Raw genomic sequence first — 22,885 nt, 5'->3', positions numbered from 1 at the left:
AATTTCTCTTTTCTCTTCCAGAATTAAGTGATCATTTAAAAATGACAACCTCATGGAGTGACAGACTCCAGAATGCAGCAGATCTTCCTGCGAACATGGATAGGCATGCTCTGAAAAAGTACCGTCGGGAAGCCTATCACCGGTATGTTTTTCACGTAATGTAAGCTTTGCCCATATTTTGTAGGGTTAGGGAAATAAAATGTAAAACAAATTTCTGATTGCATCTTGTTCACTGGCAGAGACCTGAAAATGACTTCCCCTCACCCATTCTGGAGTTATTTACTGAGCACCAATAGAATGCTAATTGGTATACAACGTATAGGTCAACATGATTCCTACCTGCAGGAATTTACAGATTAAACAGTTGAGATACAAGTGGTAAACCCTCACTGCTGCAGTGGAAAGTTTAATCTCCGGCCAAATTTTGCAATGGAAACTACCATTCATTTTTTTCAAGTTGATAAATACCCAATAGCAAAAATGTCATAGCAATTGTTCCAATTCTTCCATATTAGTCCAATGCAAAGTGGGAAAGAATAGACACTATTTAGACATTGAAGGTTATAAATGTAAGTATAAGGGAAGTGAAATACAAAAACAGAGGTTATTTATTTTAGTATTACATTTTATAATATTAGTATCCTTGTTACAGTAACACCTAGAAGCCCAAACCCAGATCAGGTAGACACATTGTGGTAGACACTGTACAAACACAGGAAGAGACAGCCTCTGCCCCGAGGAGTTTACACTCTAAGTAAAGAAGGCAATGAAATAAAGGAAATAGTACCCCCATTTTGCAGATGGAGAACTGAGGCACAGAGAGATTAGATGATCTTCCCAAGATCACACTGGATGTCTGGCAGAGCTAAGAATTGAATCCTGATCTTCTGAGGCACAGTTCAGTGCCTTGACCTCAAGATCATCTTTCCTTTCTAGAGGAAGATGCATTCTGTGTGCTAATAAAAGACTTAACTGGATAGAAGTAGAATTATAGTGTTTGTTTTTTTTAAATGTAATGACTGTGACAAATTTTGTTGTTTGAGGGAGGTATGTGTAAAAGTTTTAACTGTAATTTTAATCAGTCATGTAATTATTTTATCATATTCAAAGAGACTATATGTACCCCTTTTGCACGACTGAAATCAGTTGTTTTTTAAAATTCTAGTAAAAGAATCAGAATTTGAAAATAAAACAAATGTTGTGACAGTGTCTTGGAGGGAGATATAGGTCTGATAAAGGAAATGCAAATACCAAGTATCCCAATTGATATTTTACACTTGAATGTCATATTGCATTTGTGATTCATGTAGGGTGTGACTTCCTAGATGGTGTTTTACAGGTTATACATCTTTTATTCTCTAAATGGAGGAAAATACCTTACTGTGCTATGATAGGCAAAGTTTGCTAGGTGAGACATGTAAAGGCAAAATCATGAAGCCCAAGGTGAATTTCTGAAATGCTGCATTTTACTATTAAATATATTTTGGTGTCTGGCCGAGTCAGAGGCATTAGAATTTAGTTACGACTCCCTGTGCAAGCTGGTAGGTCAAGATGTGAGGGACTGTCTTCTGGGGTGCCTATGGACAGTAGGAAATCACTATATCATAATCAAACTTTTCTAATAAATGTAACTAAATCATGATGGTGCAAATATAGCTCTAGGGCCTGGTGTTCCTTTTCACCAGGTTTGTATCTGCATAACTTCATGGGGTGAAATCCTGGCCCTTATGAAATCACTGGGAGTTTTGACATTGGCTTCAGTGGGGCCGGGATTTCACCCATTGACTTTACTGTATATTTTTCTGGTGGTTTGTTTGTGCTGTATAAATGAAGTGTGTGTATCACAGTTGTTTGCCGTGTTGTTGCTGCCATTGTTACTTCCAGTTGTTTAAAATTATTTTAGCATTGATCTACTTTGCTTTTGACTCTTGAAAAACATCAGTATTATTGGCAATTTCCTAAAAGATAAATATCAAGAATAAAGTATGAATCCTTAAGTTCTTCATTCCTTTTTAAATGCATTGTAGCAAATCTCACAATTTTATTGTGAATCTTGTGATATTTGGTGTTTGTTGTAAAGACCCAGTTGCTTGAGAGATGTGGCAGATAGAAAGAAAGCTGAGATTCTTTCTTTTTTTTTTTTAAGTAAGTTTCTAGCCCCTGTTGTTGCAGAGAAAAGCTTTAAAACATGAATACTAAAAGACAGAACACCAGAAGAAAAATAAAAAAATCCCAGATTTATTATTTTTTAAAAATTTTATTATTTTTAACTGATCTCCTGATTTTTTGGGGGTCTGACTTATGATTTTTGAATGTTTGAGGTTGGTAATACTATAAATGTGACAAGTCTGCCAACTTGGAGCTCAGTATGATAACTGATATTAAGTTTTGATACAGCATGAAGACTCCATATTGGGTTAAAAGTACACTCGTAAAAAAACAACAATAAAAACAACTCTGGGTTTTTTTTACCTGTTACCAATAATACCTGATTTTATTAAATCTGAAAGAATGTTAAAAATCAAATTTGCATATCACCACTTACATTGCTCGTTTACTTCATGCATTTCATCCATCTAGGACAAAAGAAATAGACCAGGTACACTTTCTGGTTCTCATGAACTAGGACGAAGCTGCAATATTTGAGTTGCAAACATTCCAATGCAAACAAAATCATTGACATAAAAATGAATTTTTTTATTAATATTGGACTTTGTAAAAATTAGTTTTTAAAATTAAGCCTACATTTTCATTGTAACTTGAAGGTGTCCCTTTTAAATTAAATCTTACCATGACATTTGGAATCAACTATTTCAGATGCTGCACTTTTTGGGTTATATCACTCTCTGGTTGATAATATTTAACATTATTGACAGAAATTCTGCTCTTGAGACTGGTTTAATTAATGCAGTATATATGACTCAGAGCCTGAGGACTAGAAGATTGTGGGCCTAAATTCCACAGATAAGAATGCTCAAAAGTCAAACTTGGCTCCCCCCGCCATCCCTCCCCCCAAAAAAGTTTGCTTAGTTATTAAATGGATTTGTACAGCTGTTCAAGGAATTCCAGTCCTCTGGATGACGTTACCACATAATTTTTACAGAGTACACCAGTGGTCCCCAACCTTTTCGTCTGGCAGGCGCCAGACGAAGGACCGTGGCGGTGGTGGAGCATCCGCTGAAATGCCGCTGAATTTCGGCGGCGGCGCCTCTCGATGACGTCGCTTGTCGGTGGCAAGTGGTGTCATCGAGAGGCATCGCTGCTGAAATGCCACAGAAATTCGGCAGCGACACCTCTTGATAATGCCGCTTGTTAGTGGGGACCCCTGGAGTACACTGAGAAAAGCTTGAAAACATTAAACCCTAAAGGAACCTGAAGGAAAATACCCCCTCCCCCAAACCTCTGAGTCTTAGCCAAAATATGAGGAATCTGCATGAAATGTTGGCTTTAGTTTCATAGATGGTTGTATCTAAGACATCAGGTACTCTCTCATTCTCAGCGCTCATAAAAGTCCAAAAGAATGCTATAAAACAACAACATAAGGAACTATCAGAGCCAATAGTGGCTTTTCATCTTCAGACTAAAGGTTTATTTACTATTTGGAGCTTTAAATGGAACACCTTTGTTAGTGTTAATATCCATTACAAGCCTTCTTATATGATGTTATGGGAGCCTGTTAATAAGTGATGCCTTAAGATGAATTAACATAGAGACAGAATTACATCTAGCTTCTGACTGAGAATATGCTGCATTACTGTAAGCTGGTATTGGTACCAGAAGTTTGAATGTGAGAATAAAATTGATGTGTCAATACCAGGAAGCTCTTTTTCAATGTGTGCACATTTAAGACCTTCTCCCCTATCCAGTATTTGTTGACTTATCCTGGTTGAGAATAACCTCTAGGCCAATCCCTCCGTATGAGTACTGTCATTTAGCATGATTGCAATTAGATAAGAACTAGATTGACTGACTATGAGCCACCAAATTGCCCTAGTGTCTTTTTTTTTTTTTTTTTTTTAAACTTGGAGCGAACACTTCTGGATTTCCACATATAGTTCTTTGGAGTTTTCAACAACGTCCACAACTGGCTGAAGTTGAATAATGGAAAAAATTGGGGTTTCACCCACTCTTGTCACTGATCGTTACCAAGAAACAGCAGTCAGATATTTGCTACTGTTTATTTTCTGACTACCAAAAGGAGGCTGCCAGACAACTCTCCAATACCAAATTTTACAGGCTACTTCCCTCAGATCCCACTGAGGAATACACTAAGAAACTGCACCATCTACTCAGGACACTCCCTACACTAACACCGGAACAAATCAACATACCCTTAGAACCCCGACCAGGGTTATTCTATCTACTACCCAAGATCCACAAACCTGGAAATCCTGGACGCCCCATCATCTCTGGCATTGGAACTCTCACTGACGGACTGTCTGGATATGTGGACTCTCTACTCAGACCCTATGTTACCAGCACTCCCAGCTATCTCCGTGACACCACTGATTTCCTGAGGAAACTACAATGCATTGGTGACCTTCCAGAAAACACCATCCTAGCCACCATGGATGTAGAGGCTCTCTACACAAACATCCCACACACTGATGGAATACAAGCTGTCAGGAACAGTATCCCTGATGATGCCACAGCACAACTGGTTGCTGAGCTCTGTGCCTTTATCCTCACACACAACTATTTCAAATTTAATGACAATATATATCTCCAGATCAGTGGCACCGCTATGGGCACCCGCATGGCCCCACAATATGCCAATATTTTTATGGCCGACCTGGAACAACGCTTCCTCAGCTCCCGTCCACTCACGCCCCTTCTCTATCTACGTTACATTGATGACATCTTCATCATCTGGACCCATGGGAAGGAGACTCTGGAAAAATTCCACCATGATTTCAACAGCTTCCACCCCTCCATCAACCTCAGCCTGGACCTATCTACACGGGAGATCCACTTCCTAGACACCACGGTGCAAATAAGTGGTGGTCACATTAACACCACCCTATACCGAAAACCTACCGACCGCTATGCCTACCTTCATGCCTCCAGCTTCCATCCCGGGCACACCACAAGATCCATTGTCTACAGCCAAGCACTGAGGTACAACCGTATCTGCTCTAACCCCGCAGACGGAGACCAACACCTAGAAAATCTCCACCAAGCATTCTCAAGACTACAGTACCCACACGAGGAAATAAGGAAACAGATCAACAGAGCCAGATGTGTACCCAGAAGCCTCCTACTGCAAGACAAACCCAAGAAAGAAACCAACAGGACTCCACTGGCCATCACATACAGTCCCCAGCTCAAACCCCTCCAACGCATCATCAGGGATCTACAACCCATCCTGGACAATGATCCCACACTTTCACAGGCCTTGGGTGGCAGGCCAGTCCTCGCCCACAGACAACCTGCCAACCTGAAGCATATTCTCACCAGCAACTGCACACCGCACCATAGTAACTCTAGCTCAGGAACCAACCCATGCAACAAACCTCGATGCCAACTCTGCCCACATATCTACACCAGCGACACCATCACAGGAGCTAACCAGATCAGCCACACCATCACCAGTTCATTCACCTGCACGTCCACCAATGTAATATATGCCATCATATGCCAGCAATGCCCCTCTGCTATGTACATCGGCCAAACTGGACAGTCTCTAAGGAAAAGGATAAATGGACACAAATCAGACGTTAGGAATGGCAATATACAAAAACCTGTAGGAGAACACTTCAACCTCCCTGGCCACACAATAGCAGATTTTAAGGTGGCCATCCTACAGCAAAAAAACTTTAGGACCAGACTTCAAAGAGAAACTGCTGAGCTCCAGTTCATCTGTAAATTTAACACCATCAGCTCAGGACTAAACAAAGACTGTGAATGGCTTGCCAATTACAGAACCAGTTTCTCCTCCCTTGGTTTTCACACCTCAGCTGCTGGAACAGGGCCTCATCCTCCCTGATTGATCTAACCTCGTTATCTCTAGCTTGCTTCTTGCTTGCTTATATATACACCTGCCCCTGGAAATTTCCACTGCTTGCATCCGAAGAAGTGGGTATTCACCCACGAAAGCTCATGCTGCAAAACATCTGTTAGTCTATAAGGTGCCACAGGATTCTTTGCTGCTTTTATTTTATGTAATTTTGGCTGTGGTTTACCTGGGCAGTAAGACTGAGGTGGTTCTTTCATTAGAAATACAGATGTTGGGAGTTCAATATCTTTTGCCTTTTGAATCACACTGGGTTTTCATTAGTTTTGAAAGTTGTCAGCCAGAGTATAGTTGGTTTATTTTAAGTTAGTGGTTAGGGCTGGGAACTGGCAGCCAAGATTTCTGAATTCTACATTCCACTTCTGCCACTGACTTATAATATGATCTTTGACAAGTCACTTCATAGTTCTTTGCCTCAGTTTACCTGTATAATATCTCACAGAAGTCATATGAGTTAAATCAGTAGTTCTCATCCTGTGGCCTGCAGACCCCTAGGGGTCCACAAACTATATCTAAGATTTCCAAAGGGGTCCCCACCTCCATTCAAAAAAATTTTGGTGTCCACAAATGAAAAAAGATTGAAAAACCACTGAACTAAATCATTTATGCTGGTAACATGCTTCGAGATCCTCAACTAGAAAGTAGTATATCATATTAATATGACAAAACAGTGCAACTGCCAAATTAATAATAATAATAAAGAAACTCAATCTGAAAATGTTCCATGATGCCCAGTTTTAATAGTTCCATGGAACAGATGGATGTTATTTTGGGATTGAAGCCATATGTTAGCTGCTCAGCATCTTGCTGTCACTTGGGAAGAAAACCAAAACAATGGGAATAAAAAAGGACAAAACTAGAATCTTGACTTTGAATTTCAGAGGAAAGAGTTCATATTCATATTTCTGGCCCTTAACCTTGCCCCTGCTATGACCTACCAGGGTTTGGATTCAATTGGGATCCAAATTTTCCAGTTTGCAACAACAGTCAGCCCTCTGAGATTTCAAACCCGGATATTGGAAATGTTGTGAGAACAGGTTGTGAGATTTTGGTGTTGTCCAGTTTGACTCTTTCGTCAGCCCCTTATCTGACTCCTTACCTCCACCTAAACCTGACCCAAGTCCAAACACCATCTCCAGAAGAAATTATTAAAAACATGGAAACCAGTTATAAAGGCTTCGTTAGGTTGAAGATGGAGTAAAATAGAACTCTGCTAATTTAAGTGTGCCAAAAGAAGAAAGTTAAATGTAAGAAAATAAGTTACTTGATGTGTGGAATGGTCAATACCTGCCAAAAGGGACAAGAGCCAGCAAAACCCAGTATGACTCCATTGATTTTATGCAGTGTTGTTGTAGCCATGGTGGTCCCAGGATATTAGGCAAGGTGGGGTGAGGTAATATCCTTTATTGGACCAACTTCTGTTGGTGCGAGAGACAAGCTTTCAAGCTTACGCAGAGCTGAAGAAGCGCTCTGTGTAATCTCGAAAGCTTCTCTCTGTCACCAACAGAAGTTGGTCCGATAAAGGATATTACCTCACCCACCTTGTCTCTCCACTGACAGTAGTAGTTTTAAAGTTTTGCATTAACCCTTTTAAGGCAGGTGCCAAGGCATCCAGCATGCCAAAGAAAAGACAGGCTGGTGTCACATAAATGTTTTCAGGGAACCTGCATATTTCCATTAAATATGTCTGACCTCAGTCACAGGTTAATCTAGTTTCACTGTAGCTTCTGGAGGTCGCTGTTTTTGCTGAGACAGAATGCTATTTGGTAATTTCTGACAGCAGCATGCGTCATTTCTATGTCTCCACCAGCCACAGTATACCAGGGGACTAGCTTTCCAGCAGTAAAAGCACACCAAGGTCACAAAAAGCAATGGTACAGCAGGCACTAATTTTATCAGTGTCGTCACCCCTTTTAAGCCAGCGAGGGGGAAGCTGTTAGGCTTGATACACTGAAAAAGACAAATCCATTCAGCTGCTGCTTGTCTCTCCTTAACTTTTCTCACCACTTCTGCTGATCATTGAAGATATTTGTATTTAAAATAAAGATGTATCCAAACCCCCAAACTTTGAGGAAATTGAAATCCAGATCCAAATTTTCTGGCTAGCCCCTGTTTCTGGGATGGGTTGAGCCAAAACTAATCACTACAGTGTTTCTTTAAAGTAGAAATATAAAATGTGCCCCCCTCCCACCACTCGCCACAAGTGTAATCCCAGTAAAAGGCACTACTTTAAATAAATATTGCTTAAAAAGAATATCTATCCTTCACTTTGCTCATTTTCTGACATGGTTTAAAAATAAGGCTATGCAAGTAGACTCCCTCCCTCCCCCCACTGTGTTATTCTCCTTTGTTGCTCCTAGGCATTGGAAGACATGCCAAGTTCCCTTCTCAGTTGTGCAATACATGTATATTTCACTGGTCATGGTACAGGAATGCTGCATGTTTATTTCATGATTTCTTCTGAGCTTTTGGTTAAACAAAATAAACAGGATTCTTCTTAGTTGTGTAGGCATTCCTTTTCTAGTGTAATGAGGCCAATTCTGAATTTCCTCTCTAGTAAGCAGAGCTTCTCTTCTATTATGATATGAGAGTTTGTATTCAGACACGTTACTCAAAAATCATTAATTTGTTGCAAAAACAAGATCACCTCCTTTGTAATGGTTTACAGCACAGCGAATTGCTGTGAAATGTGCTATGATGAAAGTTAGGTCATTGTAGATTCACCTTCATGTACAGTGGTTCCTTTCCCCCCTACTATGTAGTGTATTTTTCTGTTACCCAGGGTAAATTTTAGAGCTTAAAAGGGAAACAAGCAGTATGGTCACTGTGTTAAAGGATATTCTACTGTAACAAAACTTCAGGGTAAATTTGCGCCTCCTGTGTTTTCTGGCTAGCAATTTTCCCCTTTTGTTTTTTACAACAGCCTCCAGCTCATTCTGAGCCCCCTTTTCTAAGCTAGGCAAGCTTTTCCCAGTCTGTTGCCTTAAACAGTTGTAGGCTTCAGTTTCTTCTCTGCTGTGGCCCATCTTTCAAACACTGGTAGCTCAGAAACCAAGTAGCTCAGATGGTGGTTTCCAGTTAAGTGCTGTTCCAGGACTTGAGGGGCCCTTATGTCTTTGTGCTTTGGCAAATGACCTACAGTTCTCAAGAGGATCAGGGCAATTAGCTGATTCTGTACTGTCATCTAGTAGAAGTAAACTTTAATATGTATAAAGAAGGGTTAAGTGCATTTAATTTCCTCTCTCCTTTCCGTTCCTTGACACCTCAATGTATCACCAGAAAAGGTGGCCTTGACTATTAGACCTTCCATCACGTGAGGAAGCTGAGCATTTGAGAAGAGAGTGAAAACAGTGGTTGAAGGGAGCTCAGTTCCAATCATCATTTTCTCTATTGCTGCTATCTTATTACAGAGAGAGAAAGATAAGCTCCTCATGTTAATGTCCTTTAAAAGGAGAACATTGAAGACTGGGGGCTATTTAAAGTGATGGGGACACCATCGTCCTATAAGACAGGTGGGCACATTTGGCTACTCCCTTCAGGGCATGCAAAACTACAGAAAACCGCACTCCTAGAGTGGAGAGGTGAAGCTAGGGAGTCAATAATAATAACCCCTGCAAGTCAACTCAGAGAATGATTTTCAGTTGTTGCTGCTCTGGTACAGAAGGTGTTTTTATGCTGTGAGTACAATCTGATTTGTTTTGTTACTCAGTGTTATTACACTTCCATATCTTATTGATTTTTTAACACCAGTACTCTGGTAAAAAAAACAACAAAACATCATTTGCTTAATGGAAAAGGCCAAAATCGATGGAGGTGAAATCAAGATTTTCTGTCTGATTTGAGGAAGAAGAAAGGTGTTTGTTACAACCTCCGATCTCTTGGCATGAAAAAGTTTTCAGTGAGTTTATTTTCAGACTTACTTCTTGACTCTTTAAGCCAGAGGGTTTCAAACTGTGGGGGGTGTCCCCCTATGGGGGCACAGAGAAGCATTGGGGGGGGCAGCCCCGTGCAGTGGGGCACAGGGAGGGAGCCCCATTTTCATCCCCTGACTCACCTCAGCAGGCCATCCAGCTTGTGGGTCAGTGTCAACATCCACTGCCACCAGAGACTGTTGCATGCGCCTTCCCATATGCTGACAATCCAAAGGGGGAGGGGCAGTTATGGTGTTTGTTTTTGTCTGGGTTGTGGAGATTGTTAAAGCTGATTCCCAACTCTGAGTGCAGAAGTGGGGCCTGCAAGGATTTTAAAAATTAATACTTGCCACTCCAAGCTTGTATTAAACTCCCAAGGTTATAGCTTTTCTCTAACCATGGCTTGGTAAACACTGCCACCACCCAAATGCAAACCCCCCCCCCCCCCAAAACCCTTTGAACCCAGGAAGGAGCACTTGGGAATTCCTCCCTGTGGAGTACCCTCAAGCCCTTTCACACACACCCCTCCCCCCCAGAAGAGCTGAGAAAGAAAACAAAGGAAATTAGCTGTGGCTACCGGCTAATTAAACAACATGCACAAACCTCTTAGGACACCAAAAATCCAATCCTGTTCTTAAAAAAGTTAAATTTTATTATTAGAAACAAAAAGAAAGAAAATACATTTGGAACTTAGGCTTTTGCTAGATTTTAGAAGAGCAATTCCAAAAATCAAGCACCCAAAATAGCTTTCTTGGGGGTTCAGCTTAAAGGTTACAAGCAAACAAAAGCATCTGGGGCTAGCGAAGAGGAGTACACAAGCCAATAAGAAATAAAAGAAATAACCCTAATCGTGTCTAGCTAAACATTCTGATCTACTTACACATTTGGAGTCAGATAAGTAGTTCTAGGCATGATCTGATGACTTATAATCATACCTGGCTTAGCTGCTTATAGCATGGCGGCTCTGACCCTCCAGCCCAGAGAACAAAAGACAAAGGCAAAGTTTCTTTCCCAATTTTAAAAAGTTCTACCTTTCCATTGGCTCTTTTGGTCAAGTGCCCACTTTTTTTTCTTTACCTGGGGGACTTTTTAACCCTTTACAGGTAATGAAAGTAAAGTACAGCTACCAAGAGTGATTTTACAGCTAACTGGCTGGCTGGGAGTACATCAAAGGGAGCTATCTCCCCACTTTATTTATCACAGAGCTGCTATAAGGTGGGTGCATAACTGGTTGGAAAACCATTCCCAGAGAGTAGCTATCTGTGGTTTGCAGTCATGCTGGAAGGGCATAACGAGTGGGGTCCCGCAGGGATCAGTTCTGCGTCCAGTTCTGTTCAATATCTTCATCAGTGATTTAGATAATGGCATAGAGAGTACACTTATAAACTTTGTGGATGATACCAAGCTGGGAGGGCTTGCAAGCGCTTTGGAGGATAGGATTAAAATTCAAATTGATCTGGACAAACTGGAGAAATGGTCTGAAGTAGATAGGATGAAATTCAATAAGGACAAATGCAAAGTACTCCACTTAGCAAGAAACAATCCGTTGCGCACATACAAAATGGGGAATGACTGCCTAGGAAAGAGTACTGTGGAAAGGGATCTGGGGGTCATAGTGGACCACAAGCGAAATATGAGTGAACAGTGTAACACTGTTGCAGAAAAAGCAAACATCATTCTGGGATGTATTAGCGGGAGTGTTGTTAAGCAAGATGTGAGAAGTTATTCTTCTGCTCTACTTTGCGCTGATTAGGTCTCAACTGGAGTATTGTGTCCAGTTCTGGGCACCACATTTCAGGAAAGATGTGGACAAAGTTCAGAGAAGAGCAACAAAAATGATTAAAGGTCTAGAAAACATGACCTATGAGGGAAGATTGAAAAAATTGGGTTGGTTTAGTCTGGAAAAGAGAAGACTGAGAGGGGACATGATAACAGTTTTCATGTACATAAAAGGTTGTTACCAGGAGGGGGGAGAAAAATTGTTGTTCTTAACCGCTGAGGATAAGACAAGAAGCAATGGGCTTAAATTGCAGCAAGGGCGGTTTAGGCTGGACATTAGGAAAAACTTCCTAACTGTCAAGATGGTTAAGCACTGGAATAAATTGCCTAGGGAGGTTGTGGAATCTCCATCATTGGGGATTTTTAAGAGCAGGTTAGACAAACACCTGTCAGGGATGGTCTAGATCAGTGCTTCTCAAAGCCAGTCCGCCGCTTGTTCAGGGAAAGCTCCTGGCAGTCTGGGCCGGTTTGTTTACTTGACACGTCTGCAGGTTTGGCTGATCGTGGCACCCACTGGCCGCGATTTGCCGTCCCAGGCCAGTGGGGGCTGCGGGAAGCAGCGCGGGCTGAGGGATGTGCTGGCCGCCCTTCCCACAGCCCCCATTGGCCTGGAGCGGCGAACTGCGGCCAGTGGGAGCCGCAATAGGACGAACCTGCGGATGTGGCAGGTAAACAAACTGGCCTGGACCGCCAGGGGCTTTCCGTGAACAAGCGGCGGCCAAACTTTGAGAAGCACTGCTCTAGATAATACTTAGTCCTGCCATGAGTGCAGGGGACTGGCTTAGATGACGTCTCGAGGTCCCTCCCAGTCCTGTGATTCTATGGTATATAGGTGGGCATCATGAACGGGAAATGTTATGTTTTAATTGGGATTTAAAACAAAGGTCTTGAACATTTGTGGAGTCATTAAAGGTCAGTAGTGGCTTTCACAAGAATAGAGTTATTTATTCTGGTTTCCTGGCCAGTGTTGGTAATTGCCGCTAGAAAAACCATGCTTTATCTCCAGTACCAACATGAGGTTTTATCTTAAACCCACTGTGCTGTTTGTTAATATTTTGTTGAGCATTCTTAAGCAGATTAATGAAAAGAATGTTGAAGGCTAAAAGGAACTTTCCATCATTTCTGGTCAATTCCATTGTAACCATAACTGAAACCCTCTTCAGAATTGTGAGGCTCTTCTAATTTTCCTTCATAACCCTTCCTTCCTCTTCAATGTGGCAGACATTCAGTCCTCTTTCTCAGCAGGCAAACTCTCCTCCAGGGAGTGAGGCTCAAAGAATGTACAAAATGAAGCCCTATTACTTGGTGTGACGGGGTTGCTCCACTCACCATTGGATGGCACCGCCTTCTGGCAGTCCTGGGGATTAGCTTGGTGAGGCTGATGCCTTTTCCAGCTGTCATTACACCTGTCCAGTTTCTCCTCTGCTGCCCCTCTCCCGCTCTCAGGAGCCACAGCATTCTCTGTGACTCAGCCCTCCAGCCAAGTCACTATTGTGGTTTCCCCTTCCGGGAATGGGGGTATCAAAGTTCCTGCTGTCCAGCTGTCTCAGGCAGTCTTTTGTTTCACTTTCTCATGGTGCCTCTCCCGCAATGGCTGGCAGCGGAACCTGGGCCCACTGCTACTCTGGGTTCTGGTCAGCGACCCTCTACACAGCAGCCCAAGTCCATTCCCTGCCCCTTGCTACCTTTCCCTGAGCTGCTTCCATATCTAGGCCCTCCCCACTCCTCTGGGCTTGCCAGTCTCCTTACTCCTTCCTTCCAGGGAATAACTTTAGGCAACTCAGCTCTGCAGTCCCCCAAACACACCTCCCTCTTCACAGAGAGTTACCACAGACTGCTTCCTTGCAGTCCCGTCTTCTTCCAGTTTTCTTGTCTTTTGTAGAAGTCCTGTCTGTCCCTTGCAGTTGAGCTTCTCTCTAACTAGCTGCCTCTAGACTAAAGCTTCCCTGCTTGAAGCCTAATTAGCTTATTGGGCCCACCTGGCTCAATTCAGCTCTTGCAGGGCCAGTCACGCTTGGGCAAAAACTATTTCTAACTTTTCCCAGAAATGTGTTATTCCCTCTACACATCTCTTCCTCCTTGTTTAGAAAGCAAACCGAACAAACTTCAGATCAGAAATATTTTCTGCTTACCAATGTACTTGAATTAGATATTTAGAAGCATTTCTTGGTATCAGAAGCAATAGAACGTAGCATCGCCTTTACACAAAGGCTTCTTTCTTCATGTAGTATCTAGCATTGACCTGTTCTAACTCTGAGATATCTAAACTTCTTTTTAAAAAACACCCATAGTTCATGCTGCTGATTCGGACACTTTGTCTCACCACAGCCCAGAGAGCTGATTTCTTTATTTCAAGAGTGAAGCTTGAGTAATTTATGATCTCCTCTGATATTTTCAAGAGGGATTTCTATTCACAGGTTTTTTTCCTGTATATATCATTGTTTAGATATTACATACATCTGTCAGCAAAGATTGTCATTGTTAACTCCTCAGTCCCATTACATGCCTCATTGTCAGAGGTGGGCAGTTTGCCAGGAAACTGTGAGTCCCCGAGCGAGCATGGAAGGTTAGGGATAAAGTTATACTAGTGCCAAAGAAACTCTATTCCAAGTGGATCTGTGTGGAACAACAATGATATCCAATGACTAGTTAAGTTAGCCACAGATGTGTTTTCCCTAGCACTATTCAAGAAGACATACGGTATCTTAGGGCTTGGTTCAGATATAATGATGTTCTAAAGTAAAATCAGATTCAAGCAAAACTGCATTTGTCCTAGAGAAGCCTGTAAGGACTTGCGTAATGTGATTCAGATGAGTATATGAATCAGACTGCTACACATTTTGCAAGAAGAACATCTATGAGAGATGAGGTAAGGCTGCTGGCATTGAAGTGTGGTAGTTTGATCTTGACAAGTTTGCTGTTTAAATTTTAGATTCAGTAGATTGACACACAGTTAAACTGGCATGTGATGTAGGCTGCCTGACAGGCCATAAGTCTGAAGAAGAATCTCAGGATCTTCTGAAACTAGAAGCTTCACGGAATTGGTGTCTATTTGTTTTTGCACTTACCGTTGTCATTGTTTATGGTATCCTTCTCCCCATTACATTACCTTCTCAAAGAAGTGTTTCTGAATTAGCCTCAGAGAAGGCTAATTATGTTGGCATCCTGCTGAGGGCAGTGTGCTTGTATCCAGACATAACCTTACTGGGTCCAGAGTGCAGCTGAATGCTTGGGTACTATTACCCTTTCGCAGACATTTCTAGGCAGTTTTTTTTTTTCTTGGCATGATATCTCTAGCAATACTTGGAATTTCTGGCCAACATCAGCCTTGTTGACGACAAGCTGAGATTCCTCCCTACAGTGGAATCCTTGGCTTTACTGTTTGCAACTCTAATTTTTAGTTCTCAGATGAGACCAACCCTGGCTAGAAATCAGGAGGAACGACAGATCAGTTACATGGTGGAAATTATGTGGGAAATTTAACTGGATTAGTTAATGTAATAGCTGAAGCAGAATGCAGTTTCTTTTGTGTTTTCTGACCTATTTCTTTATCTTGGGTTTGTTTGTTTGTTTGTTTTGAATGAAATGAATGCAGTGCATTGAAATCGAAGTATCAGAATAATATACAGAATAGATTCTCATTGCAACAAGATTTTGATAGTAAAAATAAAAACTGGAAAATAACACTTACAAATAATGTAAAAACTTCCCCTATGCTCTTTGGGGTGGGAATGTATTTTACTGTGTGTTTTGTGGTGTTATATTAAGTGATTAATAATAGTATTGGTCAGATTTTGGTGAGAAGTCATTTTAAATTTTCCTTGCGTTTTCAGATTCATTCAAAACAGTCTCAAATAGTAAATGTTTATCCAGGAAACTGCTAATCTCATTCCCTCTCTTCTTGCCTCTCTGTCATATTTTATTTTAATCAGGCAAACTTCATCATTCCTCCCCATCCAGTTTCCTCTTGTATGTGAGCCTGGGTTCAAGAGATCTTGCATTCCTGTATTTAGGAATTTTTACAGGACTTGTACTAGGGTGTGTGTATGTTTATACACACACTAATTTTGAGAATAACCATGAAAAGTCATGGCTTTGTTGGAAGCATACTGATAGGTAAAGCTGATCTGTGCATTCATTTTTCAGGTAAGTTCTGATTTTTACATATTTAGGATAGTTTGGGTATGTTAGATCACATGTCACTTGATAATAAGAGAAATAAGTTTGCTCCCAAATAAGTTTATTCCAGAAATGCTTATCCCTATGGATTTATTTCCTCTCTTCTTTACAGGGTCTTTGTGAACAGAAGTTTAGCAATGGAAAAGATAAAGTGCTTTGGTTTTGATATGGATTACACACTTGCTGGTGAGTTCCTTCTTGATTTTTATAACTGATTCTGATCAGTGCTTTGTCTCTCACTTGTTAAGAGAAAAATAGAAATTGGTTGCTGCCAGTCTAGCTAGGAGGTGCTTGCTCAGTAGGCTGAAGTGCCACCTATTCAGAGTATTTTCATTTCAGATGTTTCAGTTAGATCAACTATCTTGAAACCATATTTGGTCCCAAAATATGTTGCCCTAGTGCAATTTCAAATGATCTGGGGTCTCAGAAAGAGCAAAGCTTACACTGGATGTAATTGGTGTCTTAGATCAGTGGCTCTCAACCAGGGATATGCATATCCTTGGGGGTATGGAGAGGTCTTCCAGGGGGTATATCAACTCATCTAGATATTTGCACAGAAATGTAAGTACAATATTTATCTTTAAATTGATTTATAATTTATATGGTAAAAATGAGAAAGTAAGCAATTTTTCATTAATAGTGTGCTGTGACACTTTTGTATTTTTGTCTGATTTAGTAAGCAAGTAGTTTTTAAGTGAGGTGAAACTTGGGGTACGCAAGACAAATCAGACTCCTGAAAGGGGTACAGTATTCTGGAAAGGTTGAGAGCCATTGTCCTAGATGCCTATTTGCTTAAAAGTACACCATGATGTGAACCTGGCTGTAAGTGGTAAACTGATTTTGTTTTTTATGCTGTGAGGATAAGACTGTACATTCACCCAGCATGGCGGGAGAATATGCCTGTGAGAACCACCATCAAAGAGATCTTAATTCAATTGTGACTAAGCTTCCTTATCTCCCACTCCTCAGTTGGCTGAGCCTGTGTAATAAAGGTCAAAGCATAGGGAATATTTTATGTTTCCGTTGAACAAGCTAGTTAGAAAGCTTTGTACATCTCTGTACAGATGTACATTGTTCATGGGCTATAAATGACCTTTTAGCTTTTAACATTTTTCATGCTTTACTTCTCCATCGCCCAAGTACAAGGAATGCAAATGATCTGAAACTTAAGGTGGAGGATGGGAAATAAAACTGTTTGTCAAATACATATATGAATATTATCTGCCTGTTACGCAAGATAAAGATAAAAAGCCCATTGCTCATTTCCCAGGTTTGTATTGCAGTGTATATATTGTAATAATAGGCACTGCACAAATTTCTATCCTCCCTTCCCACCACCATCAGTGTCATTGATATAAGGTATATGATAGTGTTTCTACTACACTGGGTATTTTAATTCATAATTGTTATCTATAATCCTGTTCAAGATGAGAAATGGAAGCTAAAATGTCAAGGTTAGTTGATAAATGGGTCAGTGCAGGAGGTCAAGTCTGGTAATTTAGTTATTCAAGTGATTGCACATGTCCATTCCATTTCAGGTGTGCGCATGCCTAGTGCACAGTTGTTGGAGATTTTCCGCTGAGTGGTACCTGTCAGGGTGGCACATGCACCCTCTGCTGCCTTGCACCATAGCTTGAAGGTATGAAGGGCAGAGCCGACCCTTGCCCTCCCTCAGTTCCTTCTTACTGCCTGTGATGGTGGATGGAACATGTGATCTAGCTACTGAAATATTTCCCCCCCCCCCTCATATTTGTAGATAGTTGGTACTTGTTTCAGAAGTTTTAATGCCTTAGACTATTTGTTAGTTATAGAAATAAGTTTTATTTTAAAGTGTTTTTAAACACTTCAGTTCCTGTTGCTGGGTATTGGTGACGGGGCATGCCTTGGTCACTGGGTTTCAATCCCTGCCATTCCTGCAAGAAGCCAGTGTCAGTGAGTGACCTGCACCCCAGCTGCCTGAAGTGTTGTGGGGAGACTCATGTCAAGTATTGGTGTCAAATTTGCAATAACTTTAAGCCAAGAACCAAAAAAGGGAGGCTGGGCTTAAGTTTCTTCTGCTGGAGATGGTCCTGCATTCCCCCTTGGAGATTTTCCACTCAGAGAAGGTACTGAGCACATCAGCGTCCATCAGAAGTGCTCCTCTGTTTTTTTGACTGACCCTCAGGCCTGGTCACCCTCCCCGCTACAGAGGAAGAGGCAGTGAAAGATGGCATCTAAGGGATTAGTATCCGATAGATCAAGGTCCCTGGCACCAAAGTCCAGCAAGCATGTGGACAAGGATACAAGAGTATGCATGAGGCTGAGGAGGTCTCTGAGGCAATCATCTGATCAGGAGGGACCGTTGACTCTGGCATTGGCACTGGCATCATTGAGACCAGCCCCTGAAGTGGCTCCATTTAGTTAACAGTACAGGAGACTATCCTAGTACCATCTACTCTGGAGGCTTATGCTGCAGCACAGGATCTGTGAGTCGTACTCATAGCTCCAGAATGGCCTCAGCAACACTGGTTTTCCACTCTGCTGACCCTCTCATACACAGTTCCATTGCCACTACCGTGGGATGCAGACCTCTTCTCTCAGGACCACGGTTGCCCTCCAACCCCAATCTGAGGCTCCCCTCCTGACTGCCTGGATGCTCCATGTCTAAGGCTTCATGAGGTTTGTTCAAAGGGGGTTCCAGGTGCATTTGTAAATAGTAGAATGCCTTCTATTATGTTTACTTACATGGCAAAGTGGGAGTATCCATTTTGTCCCAGCAAAAAAGTGCCCCTCCCCCACCCCCACGCTCCAATCCATCGTGTATTGGACTATTTGTTATACCCAAAACAGCGAGGTCTTACCATTAGTTCCATCAAGGTCCATCTAACAGCTATCTCAGCTTTCCCACCCGCCAAGTGATGATAATTTTTCTCCAATCCTATGCCAGTTAGATTTCTGAAGGCTTTGGACCAGATGTACCCCCAAGGACAAGATCCTGGTCTCCCTTGGGACTTAAATATGGTGTTAACAAAGCTAGTGGGTCCTCCTCTGAACCATTGGCTACCTGTTTATTGCTCCATCTTTCCATAAAGACAGACTTTTTGGTCGCAATTACCTCAGCTAGGAGAGTGGGCGAATTAGAAGCACTAGATTCTGGACCTCTGTATACGGTCTCTTGCAAGGACAGGGTATTCCCACACCCTCATCCGAAGTTTCTCACTAAGGTGGTATCTCACGTCCACATCAATCAGGCAATATATTGATCAACTTTCTTTCCTAATTCTTAGCATTTTACCTGGACAGGACTAAACCATTTAGGTAATCATCTCCATTGTTCGTAGCAATTGCAGACAGAGTCTCTTCCAGTCTCTCCTCAAAGGATCTTGTGGATCTCTTGGTGTATTCATTTGTGCTACTACAGGGCTGATGTATTGCCACTGAATAGAGTGCTAGTGCATTTGACCAGATCTCACGCAGTCTCTGTGGCTTTTCTGGCCCAGCTGACTATTTTGGACATTTGCAAAGTGGCAACTTGATCTTCAGTGTATACTTTTGCCTCCCATTATGCCATCTCTGGGCAAACTAGAGATTATGCCAGATTTGGATGTGTGATCCTTCAATCATTATTCAGGTAGACTCTGACCTCCAGATTGAACTGCTTTTGAGTCACCTGAAATGGAATAGACGTGCAATCATTTGAAGAATTAAAAATGGTTACTATCCCGCTCTTCAAGATGTGTTGCACATGTCCATTCCATGACCCACTCTTCTTCCCCTCTCTATCAGAGTCTTCCAGTAAGAAAGAACTTATGGGGGTTGCAGGTGGCTCTGCCCTTTATACCTTTGCGTTGTGGTGTGAAGCAGGAAAGTGTGCACATGCCGCCCCGACAGGTATCGCTCAGGTTAAATCTGACGACTGTGCACTGAGCACACACATAAACCTGAAATGAAATGGACATGTGCCACACATCTCAAAAAACATTAGTTACAGAGCAGGTGGGTAACCGTTTTTTACAGTATCAGCAGATGAGTAGTGTGGCAAGGAAGGCCTCAGGGACAGCACTGAGGACTGGAGAAGCCAAAGGCCAGCAGCCAAATTGAGGTCAGGAAAGCCTCCAGAGGCTCCTGGATAATCTGTGTTGGGTCTGGCCATAATCCTTGAGTGTCACATGCTTAAGGTGATCATATCTTCAAAATAAAAAATTGTGGCAATGTTTTGTAGAATTAAAAATAGTCATTAAAAAACAAATTTTTTTTTCCTCCAAAAAAGTTTGTGGGTGCCACTTTTTCCAGTTTGTCTCAATAGCAACAGATAGATATTTCTCAGTGTGGAGGATTTTTCCACCAACTCAGGTGTTCTGAATAAGGTTAGTATGAAACATTGAATGAGTGTTGTTAGCATTTATGGTGAACAAAAAGAACAACAATTTTGATAGGGTCTATGCTCCTTCAACTGGTCACTCTAAACGCTGTTTATCCCGCAGAACATTCATTCCACTGGGCTGTTCCTGGAAACTGCAGAGCAAATTCTACTTGGCACAGCAAAATGACTTGAATGAACATGTAGTTATTTAAAAATGAAGTTTTGATTGATGAAATGAAAAATATGAACATTTTAAATGTCCTCAAAGAATTTTCTGGGACATGATATGAAAAACTGAGACTATCCTAGCAAAACCAGGATCTAAGGACACTTTCAGCATGCTATGTCTAGTGCAGCTGGAATGGATGTGATACTATGTAGTATGGAAAACAGAGAAGTATGGTCTGAGCAGAGAACTGGGAACCAGAGACATTTTTATTTCAACTTTGACATTGATCATGGCTCCCTCTGTGGCTTTAGGCAAGTCACTCTGCTGCATTTTCTCCAACTGTACAAAGTGGATAATAATCCTTACTGATCTCCCTTATATGGGTATTGTGAGAATCTGATTAATGTTTGTAAACAACTTTGATGATGAAAAGTGCGATAAATGGCAATTTCTAAATAATATTTTACTCCTCTTTCCTTAACACAGGCAGGCAAACTAATATCATCCATTCATCTTTTTGTATTTCAGCATCATCCTTTGTTCCCCACATGGGTAAATGTTGTTTGACTATTACTTGCAATAAATAGTGAACGCCACTATCCAGCTTATGACACATAAGTAGACTTAGTTATTTGTTTGCAGCAGAAGCTTTAAATGATGCATTTGTTGTTAACTGATGTTGCATTTTTTTGGGGGTTGTATTAACATTTTGTTGTGCATAGCCTAGGAAATTTGTTAGTCTTTAAGGTGCGACAAGTACTCCTGTTCTTTTTTCAAGGAACTAATGTATTCCTGCTAAGAAAAGTTAGCCACTTGCATAAATCCATGCCCCTTCACATGGACTTGGAAGCAATCACCAGCTTCTGCTTTGTATCTAGAGAGAAAGAATGTAAAAAGTTTGTTTTGAGTTGAGATTCAGCATCAGTAAATTACATCTTCATGCCAGTACGCTGGCTCGTGACCAGAATCCCAATTTGTGCATCTTCAAAGCCTGTACAGGGAAAGAAATTGACCAAAGTGAAGGAGAAAGGTGTGGCACCTTGAAGTCCATCAGCCACTCATCTAGTCTTCTGTCTCTTCAGTTCCAGAAGAGACCACAGGCCTTGTTAAGATACCTTTTATAATTAAAGTTGCTTAAAAAAATCCCAAACACCCTCATCAGTGTGTTAGATGACACTAAGGCACTGAAAGCCTATACTCATGCTCAGACCTTGATTTTGGAAGGTGTACTGATTGCAGAGTCCTTTTTCCATTCTGTATACTTGAGGACCACGATGTCCGAAGTAAATTGATGACATTCATTCCTGGCTGGCAATCATTGCCTTTGATAGCTGAGAACTCAGGATTGTTCAGCCAGAGAACAGAATTCTTTTTTTAGAACACCTCCAAATTGTCCATCTTGTGAAGGGGAGGAGGCAGTATTAGCAGCAGAAAGAACTCTACACACTATTTTCTTCTTTCCTTCTCCAAAAGCAATGGCTTTGAGCCTGTGCCACCAAAGTGAGGAAAGAGGGCTTTAGGCAAGATGCTTCTTAGTACCAAAAAAGACAGGAGAGCGTAACCAATCTTGAACTTAGTTATTTAAACAGCTTTGCCATCAAGTTCAGAATAGCATGTCTGTGGCCGGCTCCTTTACTCCAACTATGAATGTCAAGAACATGCACCTATGCACAGTGTACAGTTTAATGATTGGGATACAGCTCATTTTACTGGGAACACAGCACTTCCATTTCAGTTTGCAGTAGCTGTTGCAATATACTTACATTGCAGAGAGCATGTGTTCCCTAACCAGGAAGATTGCCTTATCAGGAACAACACTTGAGAGATGACTGTGATTGACACATATTTGTCACCAATAGTCATGATATCATCATGCCACATTATACTAAAATATGATTCCACCCACTGTGTTCTCTAAGGGGCTGCATGGGCAAATAACATCTTTCTTCCTTCAGGCAAGATGCCTGATGATTTCAGCCTTCACCACAGAGAAAAAACTGGTGCTATCATACATGAAACTGTATATTTGCCTTCCCTTCTCATCTCAAAAATGTGTGGTCACTGTGTTTATGGCTAGAGTTAATTTGCCTGCCAGGAGTGTAAATCAAAACAAAATAACTGTTGATGCACTTATATTCTCTTTCTTGCCCACTGAGGATCACTGTAGTACTCTCACATGCTAAGATGGAGGGTTCCCACATTTCTGGAAACTCAGAGAATCTTGCTAAGTTCATATGCATGTGACATGGAGTATCCAGGAGCACATGTCTGTGTAGGATTCTAACTTTACAGGTTATTTATATACAGTTCCTTTCACTGCAGGGAAATATGCATTAGTTTTTGCTTATATTGATGAACTGCATTATAATATACAGCAGGCGGCTTTATTCAGGCTAGAGAGTGAGTGTTTGGAATAAATTCCTAAGCTTCAGGGGCAATAGTGTGTTTTTATTGTGGCTTGTGTATATAGCAGAGGGATCAAGTAGTAGCTT

The 22,885-nt window shown here is 41.4% G+C and overlaps 1 protein-coding gene across 8 annotated transcripts in view; it reads left to right on the top strand.

The window, feature by feature from the left end:
* NT5C2 (5'-nucleotidase, cytosolic II) overlaps positions 1–22,885 on the top strand; it is an 84,749-nt gene that overhangs the window by 23,036 nt on the left and 38,828 nt on the right. For 3 of the 8 annotated variants that reach the window (XM_039483038.1, XM_039483036.1, XM_039483039.1), the window contains 2 exons: positions 22–142; positions 15,995–16,068. In XM_039483038.1, the coding sequence (XP_039338972.1) occupies positions 42–142; positions 15,995–16,068 (175 nt within the window). In that variant the 5' untranslated portion in view covers positions 22–41. Of the gene's footprint in view, positions 1–21; positions 161–14,552; positions 14,573–15,183; positions 15,201–15,266; positions 15,850–15,994; positions 16,069–22,885 lie in introns of those variants that run through there. The other 5 variants (XM_039483037.1, XM_039483035.1, XM_039483040.1 and 2 more) reach the window with 4 other exon arrangements.

The sequence above is a fragment of the Mauremys reevesii genome, linkage group 7 (assembly GCF_016161935.1).
Source record: "Mauremys reevesii isolate NIE-2019 linkage group 7, ASM1616193v1, whole genome shotgun sequence".
NCBI lineage: Eukaryota > Metazoa > Chordata > Testudines > Geoemydidae > Mauremys > Mauremys reevesii.
This window is presented reverse-complemented; position numbering and strand designations above follow the sequence as displayed.